Source organism: Cryptosporidium parvum, chromosome 1, assembly GCF_000165345.1.
Source record: "Cryptosporidium parvum Iowa II chromosome 1, whole genome shotgun sequence".
In the NCBI taxonomy this organism is placed as follows: Eukaryota; Apicomplexa; class Conoidasida; order Eucoccidiorida; family Cryptosporidiidae; genus Cryptosporidium; species Cryptosporidium parvum.
In genome coordinates this window covers 572,513-587,086 of record NC_006980.1, presented here as the reverse complement: position 1 = coordinate 587,086, position 14,574 = coordinate 572,513, and the positions used below count along the sequence as shown (strand labels likewise).

Below are 14,574 nucleotides of genomic sequence, written 5' to 3'. Positions count from 1 at the left end.
TGGAACTTTATCGACTTTATATCATTCCATCGCTTAATATACCATTCACGACCTATATTAGGGTAGTAATCCAAAGTATTCTCAACAATCTCTTTGGCATTTGAAGAATACGAATTATAAATACTGTTCGACTTTGTGAGCCACAAATCAGGAGTAGAATATTGTTTTTCAGGGGTATAAAATAATTGCTTCCTACCTTGTGGTTTATTTGTGAACTGCCTTTGCTTTGCAAGCATATGGAAATGTTTAATATCTGTTCCAATACTCTCTAACATACTATTTATTCTTTTTTCATTTGCTTGAATTTTTCGAAACAAAACTGAGGATTTTGCTACAATTTTCTACAACAAAGGTTACTTATGTCCAAACTCCACTTGTTATCGAACTTACGGAATTCTTTTCTGGATCTAAATAATTTATTGCACAAAGTTTTGATTTGTTTGTAATTCTTTCGGGAGTGGGAACTTCTGAGTTCTCAAATAAATCATCATAACCCCAATACGTGTCATTGTTTCTGGTAAAGTTATTATAATAAAGTAATTAACCAATTTCCTCACTTACTCCAATTTGTCAATTATCTCATATATACTTGATGATTCCATTTTCTAATTATTCATTAATTTCCAATTTCTGCAAATAATTGCCTATTCTATATGAAATGCATGCGTCATGTCTTGGATTCACACCATTAAAAATATGTTTATCAAAAGAGGACTTGTTTATAGTGAAACTGTTAGGCCATAAAATGACATTTCTTATTCATTAAATCAAAGGTGTGCTTTAATGTCATTTCTTTGCACTATTATCGCAATCTTTTACTCCAGATTTTTATTGCAAATCAGTTTTCTCATGTCATACCCATCTTCATCAGTATAATATGAGGGAATTGTTTGGTGTACATAGTATCCGAGTTGCTTGTAAAATTTGACTGCTTTCTCATTAGAAGGCCTCACAAACAAGTCAATAAAATGACAATTCAACTGTGTGCTTATGTCTTCTAAGAATTTCATAAGTTTAGTTGCAACACCCGAATTTCTATATTGTTGAGAAACAGAAAGGGCAGTTACATGGCCATGCCATTGATCGCCCTCTCCTTCAACTTTGGAAACAAGATAGCCCGCTATTGAATGGTCTGGTGCTTCGCATACAAAACAAAGTTCAGGCCAGGTTGAAAGATAATCTCCATAATAATTCATGTTGTATGTCTCTGTAAAACTGTCCAAGTTAACTTTGTTAATCTTGAAAATGTCAGATAGTTTCAAAGGGCGATAAATTAGAGCTGTCTCTTGAGGCATATTAAATTCGGACAAGATAAATGCACAGTGCAAGCTTGAGCTAAATAATGAAATATTAAATTTTCAACTTCACTTTAGAGAAAATTTAAACTAAAATATACTTTAGCGCTAAATACTTAGCTGCTTTTTGAATTAAAATCATCAGTATGATAATAATGAGGAGCAACCTCAAGTAGCCAATCCGTCTTTATTTCAGTAAGATTTCTCATATATTCCTTTGTAGTAAGTACAAGCTCCGTGTATGTAATTGCTGACGGCTTTAAATTGAACAATGTTGAAGAAGGATGGATGTCAACTATATGGCGCCACTTGATTGTAGTATAGTTCCCACCTTTATTAATGCGTGCTGATTGTAAAAAGAATCCAGCTGTGATTGCCTTTCTAATATATTCTAACTCATTGGGGTTACTTGAAATCTGAATATCTAATTTTTCACTTAAAAGCGAATCTATCTGAGTTTTAATGTCGCGAGCTTTTTTAAGGCTTTTTACTTGAAGAAAATTATCATAACACCAATATCCAGAAAAATCATTGCTCTGCCATTGGTTATATACATTTAATAGTGTCAAAAGATCTCCTCCATGTACAGTGAAAGCTTTTCTAATACTATCTGCCTGCTTAGCTTTTTCTTTTGGTCTAATGAAAATCGAATTTCCAACAGAAAGCATAGATACTATTGTAGTTGCTTCATTTACAACGCTGTACTTTTGAGATGCTAAGACCATTTTGCCATGCATAGGATCGATAGGTAATTCAGCCATTGTTCTCCCAACTTTCGTTAGCTCCCCTTTATCATCAAGCGCACCTAATGAATACAAGAGTTCCAATGCGCGAATTAATGTTTCTGGAGGTGGTGGATCCATGAAATCAAAATGTAGTAAATCATCAATCCCAAGAGATTTAATTACTAAAACAGCGTTCCCCAAATTGCATCTCTGAATCTCGGGAACATTTGATACTTCCATTTCCGTAGTAAAACTTAACTTAGTGTAAAGTCTAAAGCATTTCCCCGGACGAACTCTACCTGCTCTTCCTGATCTTTGGTTTGCAGCAGCTTGACTACAAGGAACGGTAATTAAACTTTCTAGACCTGTCTTTGGGTTATATGAATTTTGTTTACAAAATCCACAATCAACTACAAACCCTATGTTATCAACGGTTAATGCTGTCTCTGCAATATTTGTAGCAAGTACAACCTTTCTAAACCCGTACGGAGTTGTTTGAAAAATCTTTGCTTGTTGTTCAGATGGAAGTGAAGAGTATATAGGAAGTATAATAAGCTCTGGTAAATTTGGATCTTTATTTACTAGTCTACTTTCTAATAATGCCTGCGCTTCTTCAATTTCTTGTTGTCCAGGTAAGAAACAAAGAATATCACCTCCAACTGGAATGATCTTTTTAGAGCTCATATTTTCATTAGACCTTTTTATTTGGGAAAAGTGAATTTGCAAAACAGTTACGACCGTCCCGTCAATAAAGTTTGCTTCAGGGGACTTCGTATAATAAATGTTAACTGGAAATCGTCTACCTGGTATGTATATTATTGGTGCATTATCAAAGTATTCACTAAACTTGTTTGCTTCCAATGTTGCAGATGATATAATCAATTTAAAGGGATTTTTATTATAATTGGCGCAGCCTTCTATCTTGCCATTCTTTCCAATATCGTTTTCAAGATAAATATCTGAATTTCTGAATCTGGAAACATCTTTTACAAGTCCAAACAAAATATCCGTGTGGAGACTTCTTTCATGTGCTTCATCAATTAATATGCACGAATAATTTTTTAAATCAGGCTCTGAAAGAAACTCCCTTAATAAAATGCCATCCGTCATATATTTGACAACAGTTTCTTCGCTTGTACAATCCTCAAACCTTATTGAATATCCAACCAAACCTCCAAGTCTAGAACCCATCTCTTTAGCTACCCTTGCAGCCACGCTCATTGCCGCCACTCTTCTTGGTTGAGTGCATGCAATTATTCCGTTTTTGTAATACCCAGCTTCAAATAAGTATTGAGGTATTTGAGTTGTTTTTCCGGAACCAGTTTCTCCGACAACTATCAATATTGGATGTTCTTCCAGAGATTTTATTATCTGCTCCTTAAATTTCACAACAGGTAGAGAGTTTCTAACATCATTAATCAATTCAATGTCCTGGCTTTCTATAATTTTGTTTCTTGATGAAAATTCGCTGCTAACTTCTGTGCTTGTTGTTTCTAGTAATTCAAAATCAATCAGAGATCCGTCTGAAAGAATTAATGATTTGGAATTTTTCTCTTGGTCAATTACCTTCCTAGTTGACAGTCTGTTATTTTCAACTAAAGAAATATCACCAGATCTCGCTTGGTTTGACTCCCATATATCGTGGTCTGACTTATTAAATTTTCTGCGTTTATCTAACCTATCTTGAGGTTTAATTATTGCTGTACTAAGTCTTTTTTGTAAATCTTCATCATAACTTTCCGGCATAATATATGTTTCAAATAGTGAGCCATCAGTATCTCTCTCCTCAACCATCTTACCAGCCTCAGCTAATATTTTTTGCTCTGCAGTCAATTCATTCTTTTTTTTTTCATTGACTTCCTTTCCAATTGAAGCATAAAGTAGTTCTTTACTCTTTAATACTCTCTCAGCTAACTCTAATTGACGTTTCTCTCGATCTGCCAGGTACTGGCGTCGTCTAAGTTCTCTTTCTCGATCTAAATTTCTCATTTTCAAACTAAATGCACTTTAAAGAAAATAGAATTCATACTGTCAAATAGTTAAAAGCTGCTACTTCCTACAAGTCAAAATTTATGTTATTTCAAGTTTTACAACTACCGCTTAAAATTTTAGGATCTTTGCAGAAGCGGTAACCTAAAAAAGCAAGTACTAATAACGCTTTGAAACTAATTAGGGAATAATGTACTGCCTAAAAATTTAATCATCAAAGAGATTTAAGCCAAAAATAAATTAATTTACTTATATTTGTGTTTTTATGGAATTACCTACCAATAGTTTACAATATCACGATCTTATATTTGCAAATATTACGAGTTAACTCCCTCAATTGAAACTGAAATGGCCAGAATCAAAATCAATAAGCTAAGAATGATAGGGTATTGGAATTGGCTGTGTGGTGATGACCTTTGCAGTATTTGCAGTGAATCTTTTGAATTAACATGCCCTCAATGCTTTAAGCCTGGAGATTCATGTCCGCCAGCATTTGGTGAATGTGGTCACTCTTTCCACCTTCACTGTATACATGAGTGGCTTTCACGTGCAAGAAATGATTCTGGAATGTGCCCAATGTGTAGAAGAGAATTTAAATTTCAATCTAATGCCAACATTCTACAAAGCACCAACAAATGATATGTTATGCCTTTTGCTTTAAATAGCTTTATTAGCAAGCGCACCCCTTGGTGCAGGAGGATGGTCTAGGGGTTATGACGCTTGCCTCACACGCAAGAGGTCACGGGTTCGATTCCCGTTCTTCCTATTTTAATCCCGGCGCGAGTGCGAACCGCCATAGTTTTAATGAAAAAAAACCTTAAATAAGAGTCAGAGTCCTTAAAAGGCGCCTAGTTATGTTCTAGTTAATTTTACATTACTCACTATTGCTTTCAGATGAAGAAGATGAAGTGCAATTATTTGTGTTTCCTGAAATATTCTCATTGAAAATTTGGTCGCAAAATTCGCTTTGCCATGTATCGCGCGGGCCTTCATATTCCTTTCTCTCAGCTTCGAATCTTAATCTTCCCAGAATTGTGTCTGAATCATCTAAAGCATTTAGCTTTTCTAGATCTTCCGTTTTATACTTTTCATATGATTTTGCGACCTGAATTAGGCATAAATCTTTCAATGAAGGTGGAAAATTAAGATATTCTTTTTCACTTATTAATTCTCTAAAATTAACATCTTCAAAAAATTTGGATTTCTTTACCTCTTCAATTGTCGCTCTTTCAGAAGGTTCTTGTTTGAGTAAAGACTCTACTAATAGCTTTGCATCTTTGGGAAAATCTGGAGGAAACCTCAATCCATTTTGAAAAACTCTGCAAAAAACAAGAAATTCACTAGGAGCATTAAATGGAGGGTATCCGCAAATCACTTGGAATACAGTACAACCAAAACTCCATAGATCAACTGCTTTTGTTGGTGGCTTATTTCGTATAGTTTCAGGTGCCATGAACTGCGGCGTCCCAACAAAATATTTAAATTCTCTTCTACCTCTGTTTATAGTGAATCTGCATTCACACGAAGAACCACAATTTTGGGAGTTGCAAACAACATCGTCTAAATGAATTGATGATCCAAAATCTGCCAACTTAAGCTGTCCATTTTTCATTAGCAAACAGTTTTCTGCTTTAATATCACGATGAACTATGTTCAAATTGTGTATATCCTCTATTGCAATCAATAATTGAGCTAAATAGTAAACTGCTTGTCTCAATGGTTTTATTCCAATAGGGAGGATTTTTTGCCATAACTCTCCATCTGTACAAAGTTCATATACCAAATAAACATTTTCTTCATTTGCAAATGAATTTAATAGTTTAATTACATTCCTTGAACGGGAATTATTTAGTTTAGTACATATTTTCTTTTCATTTAATATTTCACCTTCTTTTTTCAATGCTCTTAATTGTGACTTGTTAGCAACTTTAATTGCAACGTATGTTTTATTGACTATATCAAAGGCACGAAAAACTTGAGTAAAGTTTCCTGTACCTATTAATTCAAATAACTCAAAATCATCTATTTCAACCTAAGAATCAATCTAGAGTTATACAATGCATAAATCATATCCTTACCTTCAATGTCTCATTTTTTTTCTGTTCATAACTTCGTTTATTTACGAGATTTTTTAAAAAACCTCGTTTCATTATTGTTCGTAGTGAAATTAAAATTATGAAGAGATCTTTTTAAAACAGCATTAAAGTCTCTGCATTTTCCTATCTGTTTCATGTAGTTTGAACTCAACTCCTTAATCCCCACAATTGCCGCCATGATTTGGATGTAATTCTCCAGATAGATATTGCAAAATTACAGTGTCGAAAAAAAACTTTTTGCTCAGCACATTAGCAAAAAACAAATTAAATGAAATACACTACTACATAATACATTTTAATCTATTCTAATATTCTCATTGTGTCGTTGCTTATTATATTTTGTATAAAAAGAAAATTAATCGGACGTTTGCAAAATAAATTTTGGCGGCTCATATGCAGTAACTATAATTTGGATTTAACTACAATGCACCTTTTCAGGCGGTATCTAAAAATTACGTATTAACTTTAGTGGCAATTGTTCAAAAAAAATAATAATAATAAACAGGTGTCAAATTAACAAATTTGGAATTTGACTTTACCTAAAAATATACCATTTATTTCAAAGAATCACTATATACATGTATTATTTTTTAAATGAAGAACGATTATAACTAATTTGTCCCTAACATATTTCACAGCGCATTTTGTAGCGATAATCTTATTCAACAACTGTTAATCTTTTAATATTTCGTATGAAAAGCATACCTTTTTAAGAATGGTTCTTCAACGTATGAGAGCTACGTCTTATTTAAGACGTACAATGTCAGATCCATTTTCACGTCGAAGAACAACTTTACCTTATATTGTTGGTATTTTTAGTCAGAAAAACGATTTATGTAAGAACTTAATGAACACAGGTATAAGTAAGAATTCATTCAAAGAGACAAAAATACCTAATTATACTTGGAAATCTGATGCAATCGCTGTTTTAGATATATTTTTTACAAAACTAAATATATTATTTTTATTTGTTCCTTTTGGAGTTTTAAGTTATTATTTAGAATGGGGTGCTCTAGCTACGTTTTGGTTCAATTTCATTGCATTAATTCCCCTTGCAAATCTTCTTGGGATATTTACAGAGGAATTAGCATTACATACAGGTGAGGTTGTTGGTGGTCTTTTAAATGCAACATTTGGGAATGCAGTTGAAGCTATTTTAACAGTTCAGGGAATTAGAGCAGGTCTTATCACGGTTGTACAAGGAACGCTTTTGGGCTCAATACTTTCTAACCTATTACTTGTACTTGGAATGTCATTCTTTGCAGGTGGGATATTTCATCATGTCCAGAAATTTAACGAAAAGGGTGCATCGTTTTCCACATCCCTACTCATGCTATCATGCATGGCAATCTCGATACCCACAATTGTCGCCCAATTTGACCTTCCTCAGCATAATATTTTAATGATATCAAGATTAACCGCTATTTTACTTTCATTTACCTATGTATTATTTTTGTTCTTTCAATTATATACGCATATCAATCTATTCAGAGATGAAAGTGTTGCATCAAATGATAAAAGCTACCCTTCTTATATGATTGACAATATAAGTTCAGTTAAATATCCAAACGCTCTTCCCAACATTGAGATATATAATAACAATATTTATAAGAATTACCCTATTATTTCACAAAACTTTAATAATTACCAATTATACGACGTTTGCCTTGAATTACCTACTATTTCATGGCAAATAGGAACAGTTCTGATACTATTATGTACTATTCTCATATCTATAATCAGTGAATGCCTTGTCGATTCAATTAATGGATTCATTTCAGAATGGCGATTCTCCGAAAATTTTATTGGAGTAATTTTACTTCCACTTGTTGGTAATGCTGCCGAACACATTACTGCAGTATCAGTTGCAATAAAAAACAAAACTGATTTAACAATTGGAGTAGCTATTGGAAGCTCAACTCAGATTGCTTTATTTGTTGTTCCGTTCAGTGTCATTGTTGGCTGGTTATTAGGAAAGCCAATGACGCTTTCATTTACGCCCGTCTCTGCAATAATTTTACTGTTGACAAACCTTATTGTAATTGGAATTGTCCAGGATGGTGAATCAAATTGGTTTGAAGGTATTTTGCTAATTATCAGCTACTGCATTGTTGCCGTTGTATATTGGTATATATAATTCTCAAAGTCAGAAATTTAAAATATCAATTATGTGTTAATATCCTAGAAATATAGTTTATATTACTAAAAATATATTAGAGGATTTAGACTTTTATTTAATAAGGTTTTTACAATATTATAAGTTGTATTCTTTAGAAGATGTTTTGATAAGTTAATTATTGAGTTAAATTCGTTAATCGCGATTCTTTTGGGAGAGTTAATGGAGTGCTTGCAATTCACGATTCTCAATTTTTTATTGATAAATAATTCATTGATGCACAGTTCATAGGGAAAGATGTCGATAATCAAAATGTATTCACTATTTGTTGGTTTGCATGCATTATTTAGGTTTGATTGATTTTCAGTAACAAAATTATGTAAAAAATTACGGAAGTAAATATTCAAGTTTAGATTAAAATCCATAAATGGTATTTGAATCATTAAATCCTTTATTTGGTATTTCTCAGAAAATTTTGGTTTATTATTCACTCGTTTTTTAAATTTAAAGCAATCAAAAATTATTGTAACTTGGTTTTGATTTATTTCACTTCTATGATTATTTACCTCGAATATTGTGGACTCATAATTTGAAATTTTACAGCAAACTTTATTTAAATTTGAATAAATCTTATATGCTGAGTCGAATAACTCAAGTTTCTTTGCTCCTTCCTGAATATTTACTGAAAGACGTTCAAAAAGGATATGAAAAACTGGGGAAAAGTCGATCAATTCATTTTTTCTTGGTGATGGAAAAAGAGACAAATTTTTCTGAGATTCTTTAGGCGAATTGGTTGGAGTTGAAGTCCATTTTACTTTTAATACTTTATCTGAATCAATGTCATTAAATAAAATTAACTCAAATTTTCTTATATTTAAAAAATAATTGTTTGCAATTTCTTCTCTAGCTACCAATTGGTATTCAATTTGTCTTTGAATAAAAAATGAAGGAATAATTGTATAATGTGTTTGAATAAATGAAGATGTATGGAAAACTATATGTGTAACTTCATTCCCAAACTTAAATATACTTAATAAAAATTGGTATATATTATTTTTTCCATTAGAATCATAATTACTGAATCTAATTAGCTTTGTTCCTCCATTAATGAACAAATATGCAGGAATTTGTTCTAATGTAACCTTTAAGTTATTTGTTTCATCATAAAAACTAACAGTAATTGGACTATTATCTTGAATACTCTCTTTTGCCCAAAAAAAGAGCTGATTATTAATCTGTTCTGGAACTAAACAAATTGAAAATTTACTATTAAATATTTTATTATCGTATAAAGAAACTTTTGAAAGCTTCTCAATTAAAGTGTTTTCCCAAATTTTTTGTGTTAAGTTTTCTTTTCTATGAATATTTATGTCTATGCTATTAAAGTCTAGTAGGCCATTTGCTTGTGTCAGCAAATACGTAAAACTTGTCTTATTTTCGAAAACAAAATAATTAGATGATTCGTTCTCGTTAAAATCATTAAGTTCTATATAAATTCCAGTATTAAATTTTGTAACAGAGCCGTTTTGTATTGGGTAAAAAGATATTTTAATTAATTTCCATTCCTTATTTGGATTTTTATCATTACGATATAAATTAATTAGCCTTTCATAAGGTTCATGTTTTGTTAGGTTTATTAAAAAGAAATTAACAAATTCATCAAAAACTATCTTTATTTGTTCTTGTATGTCATAATTAAAATGTGTATTACGAACTAAATAAGTATTATCTAGATATCCAGAGTTTGATTTAATAGGGATATTAACATGCTTTCCATATGTAATTCTAATGTTGAAGTTAGATTTGTTTCTAATGGACCATATCGGCATTAGCTTTACAACCTTTATTTTAATTGAATGTCTTTCTAGTATACTTAAAATAAAATTACTTTTTAATAAATACTTATAATCTTCTACTTCTATTAAAATATCGTTTTCTCTTTGTCTTGATGGTGAGAATGTACTAACATAACATCCCGACTGTATTTCTAACTCAATAAAATCTTTTTGATCAATGTTGGAAAGTGAAAAAATGCTTTTATTACTTAAATTTCTTTTTTTTATTGAATTCCATGAATTGCTTTTAGATATTTTTCCTTCCAGAAAATAGTATTCTTGGTTTTCTGTATTAATAATCTTTAAAATGCAATCAAGGTTTGAGTAATTTATTATTATTAATGGGCACCAAATAATAATAATAAAGCTAATTTTGTCTTTAATCAGTGATAATCTGTAATTCTTACTATTTGTTTGAGATCTTGTTTCATTTAATTCGATGATATTTTCTTTAATTGAACAATGATTTTCAGCTCGAGATACTCTATTAAATTCGATATAAAATCGATGAGTTATTTTCATTGGATCATTAATTAACAGAACTGAATCTATTTTAGTGTCAACGTTGTCAATAAATTCTTGATTCAAATTTTCCACAATACATTCGTATTCTAGCTTGTTGTTATATGGATTACAAAAACTAAAACTCAGAGACTCTCCTGAAATATTAATTACGCTAATAATATTGAAAATATTTATATTAATGCAAGATCCACGATAATTAATACACTCAAATCCAATACAAAGACTGGAATTAATTAAATTGTAATCTAAATAAAATGCTTTAGGGTTTTCTATCAAATTTTTTATTATGTCAATAATACTTACTGAGTTATTTTGAGAGAATACCGAATCAAATTCCATTATATTTATGGAATTTGTATCTTTGAAAACCATCATGTTTGGGAAATCAGCAATAAAATCAAATGGAATCTCAATTTTTTGATTTTTCCTTATTTTGATAGCTCTCTCAAATATATCAGAACAAGTTGGAACTTTAGTGCCAAAAAATAAAATCAAATCTTTGAACACTTTTGAGGAAAAGCAAATTTTTAATCCAACAGTGGCATTGCTTGCCGAAAAATCACATAATTTGGAGTATGGAATTTCGCTGCTGATATTATCCAAGTTAAAAACATTTAAATCTATTCTACAATTGATGGAATAAATGTTATCATTGAAATAACGAGAATAAAAAGGCTCATTATAACTTGAATATATTTTGTCAAAAAATGAGTTATTTAAATCGAGCAAATATTCTGAGTTATAAAATAGTGGTACTTCAATATTTTTTATATTAAATTTTGCGTTACTTAAACAGTTAATATGAAAATAAGGAACAACTGATACATCTTCATTTGATAAAAGCATTAGATTATTTACAAATGCTTGAGACTGCCTCAAATCGAATAAATAATGAAATGAGTTTGTTCCCCGATAATACTTAATTGAATACAATTCATTTTCTTTATGGCTAAATTCCGAGTCAAACGCAATACCTACTACCACATCTATCAAATTTTTTGAAACTTTGAGTTGAACTGCTTCAATTTTGCATTCGAATTCTCTAATTAGAAATTTTAAATTAAAAATAAGTTTTTCAGCAAAAAAAAACATTTTGGAATCTAGGATCTTGAGATTTGCCTTAATTAGATTGTTATTTATTATTAAATTTATATATTCTCCGCTGAAATTGTTGCTGGGATATTTGACAAATATCTTAAACTTTTCAATACATAATTCAAAAGAATTAAGGTTAGAAAACAAAATGCCATTCAAATTAAGAATTAAATATTTCGATTCGAGCTGGGCTTTTATTAATAACATATTTAGGCATTGAAGTCTAATTTCAAACAAACAAATATCATTTATCTTTTCCAAAAATGTTGAAAGCTTGTATTTATTATCTTCAGAGCTGATAGAATAAAATAATTCATTGGAATTCACATAATCATGTACATCTATTAAAATAAGCATCGTATTATTGACCAAATTTGAGTTTACAAGAAAAGAATCTTTACTAAAGTTGTAATGAACTCTTATTTTTGTATTTTTGCGTAACTTTATATGAAAGTTATGAGAAATGTCGATACTACTAATAAAAATTGGAAAAATTTTGTCTTTAAAACCAGAATTCTGTATTTTGCCTTCATCAATTAGTAGATTAGTCTTGATCTTTTTCGTAATTTCATAATAAACAATATCGCAATATATGTCTCTATTATGAAGTTTTGAATACAAAGTTTCACTGTAATGTGGGAATTTAATTATTTTATCATTACCAATATGAACTTCACCAGCCATTATTTCAACTCGATTAAATTTTGAGCTGATGTCAATTTCATACTTATCATTAATTGATAAAAAGATTTTACCATTCTCAAAATAAGCTAATAATGTTGTGCATTTATTTTCAGTGTGAAAGTAATAATGTATACTTGCATTATTTAATGTTATAATCAAATTTAATTGACTAATCCTAGTTTTGACGAGTGAATTTTGCTTAAAATTTGAAAACAAATTGCTCAGCTTCATTATCTGATAATTACTTGCCGCTAATAACAGTTTTGGAATGCAAATTGTTAGATATTTGTTACTCAAGTTTTCATTACGAATTTTAACTGGATCTTCATCAATTCTTATTAGCTCGTAAAATAATGGCTCATCTTTTGAAAAACATTGTTTAATAATTATCTTGTATATTTCTATAGATTTCCAGCAATAAATCGTTTTTTGGAAAATAAAGTTGACGTATTCAATTTCAAATACAGTAAATATTGAGTTATAATTTAATGAAGTATTTAAATATAAATAAATTTTTATATTTTTTGCACTCAAATTGCATGAATTTTCTATTGTAAATATTGAAATATCTTTTAAGAAAATGCATATTGTACTTTCTTTTTCAAAAACTATTTCTTGCAAAAATATACTTTTGTTACTAGTTTTAAAGTTAAGCAAAATGGTTTTTATTTTCATTGAAAACACATTTTCATATAAATAATTATACTGGGCTAATTCAAAATCTGTAATCTTCAGAAACTTCTCATTTGAGTTGAATGTTAAATTAGCTTGACTTCTTTCAATGTTTAGTTCTATATTATTCATATTATAGATTAGTTGAATATTTGAATTAAAATTAAAGTTTATCTGAATATTCAAGTTTTTATTTTCAATTCTCTCTAGAGTATAGAAAATTGTATAAACACTCTCTTCGTTATCTGATACTGATAAATATTGATTTGAGAATTCAAGCAAATCTGAGATCTCATTTTTAAATTCAACATTTTGGCAAAAGATTTCATCCAGGCCCGTCAATTTAATGATCAGCAGCTCACTATTTAATTCAATACAAGTAAAAAATACAATCGAAAGGTTTTCTGGACAATGCTCGATCTTAGTTGAAAATATATTCATTTCTGGAATCTCTATTACATCAATGAAGTTGTCGAGACTATTAGAGTGTATCGCTTTTGAGTATAATCTTAAATATTTCATATTCGCTCTTATTATTTTATCTTTAACATCAAAATAAATTATAGATTCCAGAATTTGAATAGAGTTTTCCAAGTTGATTAATAAGTAGCAATTCAAAAGTTTAATTACTAGCGAGAAGTTGTGCATATTATATTCTAAAGTGAATACAATAGAACTAATTGTTAGAAATAATTTATTACTTTCATATGTCTCCAAAAATATTCTTTTAAAATTAATCAAAATCTTGAGCTTCCAATTAAACACGTTATGAATTAAACTACTTCCATTTTTATTTATGAATAACGACTTAATGTTGAAAAAGACATAATTTAATAATGGGATTGATAAATAAATACCTGAGTATACCTTTTCAATATTATCCTCAATTATTGTGATAAATGATTCATAATTTGAATTTACCATATCAATGTTTAAAAGACCCGGAAAAGCTAGGATCGTTTCTTGATCTTTTAAAATTGAGAAAAAATATGCTTTCAATCCAATTAAATCAATTATATCGTAAGTAGAAATATCATCAAAATATTCATTAAATCTGACAGAAATCCTTCGTATAAAAATGTTAGTTTTCCTGAATGAATAATTTTTCTTGTAAATAGATCCAATATTAGTTCCAAATAAAAATGTTTTTCCTAATAGTTTATATTCTGATAATAGACAAACACTGAAAAGCTCAAAATCAAAATATGAAGAAACAAAATTAATAAGATTTGACCTTTTGACATTTGGTACGCTAGATCCATCTTTCTTTAAATGATATATTTCTACTTGATCTAGTTTTAAACTTGCAATTTTCTTCTCAGTAAATTTGGAAAAAAAATTGAAAAATAAATCAATATGTCTGCAGCCTATTAAAAGAATATAAATAACAAAAATGATAAATGTAAACCAATTGAAAACAGATATTTTTAACTTTTTAATCGATATTCGAAACGATTTATTTTTTGAGATTATTGTCAAGCGATCAAGCTCAAGATCAAACAAATTAATTACTTTATAACCGGAAAGAGAAATTTTCATGAT

General features: G+C 29.6%; 6 protein-coding genes and 1 non-coding gene across 7 annotated transcripts; 3 read left to right on the top strand and 4 right to left on the bottom strand.

The window, feature by feature from the left end:
- Positions 1-815: 815 nt before the first annotated feature.
- On the bottom strand, positions 816-1,358 carry cgd1_2660 (n-terminal acetyltransferase complex ard1; the record flags this gene model as incomplete). The annotated part of the gene is made up of 1 exon (XM_628091.1): positions 816-1,358. A coding segment is annotated over one exon (543 nt), but the record flags the coding sequence as incomplete, so codon positions are not given.
- Positions 1,359-1,411: 53 nt separating this feature from the next.
- Positions 1,412-4,015, bottom strand: cgd1_2650 (hypothetical protein; the record flags this gene model as incomplete). Its single annotated transcript, XM_001388133.1, has 1 exon — positions 1,412-4,015. The coding sequence occupies one exon, from the start codon at positions 4,013-4,015 to the stop codon at positions 1,412-1,414; it is 2,604 nt and encodes an 867-aa protein (XP_001388170.1).
- Positions 4,016-4,294: 279 nt separating this feature from the next.
- Positions 4,295-4,648, top strand: cgd1_2640 (hypothetical protein with RING-H2 like RING domain; the record flags this gene model as incomplete). Its single annotated transcript, XM_628090.1, has 1 exon — positions 4,295-4,648. A coding segment is annotated over one exon (354 nt), but the record flags the coding sequence as incomplete, so codon positions are not given.
- A 54-nt stretch (positions 4,649-4,702) lies between these two features.
- On the top strand, positions 4,703-4,775 carry cgd1_2635 (the record flags this gene model as incomplete). Its single annotated transcript has 1 exon — positions 4,703-4,775. It is a non-coding gene; the product is annotated as a tRNA-Val (tRNA).
- Positions 4,776-4,883: 108 nt separating this feature from the next.
- Positions 4,884-6,162, bottom strand: cgd1_2630 (Ser/Thr protein kinase; the record flags this gene model as incomplete). The annotated part of the gene is made up of 2 exons (XM_628089.1): positions 4,884-6,041; positions 6,088-6,162. Coding segments are annotated over 2 exons (1,233 nt in total), but the record flags the coding sequence as incomplete, so codon positions are not given.
- Positions 6,163-6,820: 658 nt separating this feature from the next.
- cgd1_2620 (calcium antiporter, Na/Ca exchange associated membrane protein with 11 transmembrane domains) lies at positions 6,821-8,242 on the top strand (the record flags this gene model as incomplete). Its single annotated transcript, XM_628088.1, has 1 exon — positions 6,821-8,242. One exon carries the CDS (start codon positions 6,821-6,823, stop codon positions 8,240-8,242), a length of 1,422 nt encoding a protein of 473 aa, XP_628088.1.
- Positions 8,243-8,307: 65 nt separating this feature from the next.
- On the bottom strand, positions 8,308-14,571 carry cgd1_2610 (hypothetical protein; the record flags this gene model as incomplete). The annotated part of the gene is made up of 1 exon (XM_628087.1): positions 8,308-14,571. The coding sequence occupies one exon, from the start codon at positions 14,569-14,571 to the stop codon at positions 8,308-8,310; it is 6,264 nt and encodes a 2,087-aa protein (XP_628087.1).
- Positions 14,572-14,574: the final 3 nt, after the last annotated feature.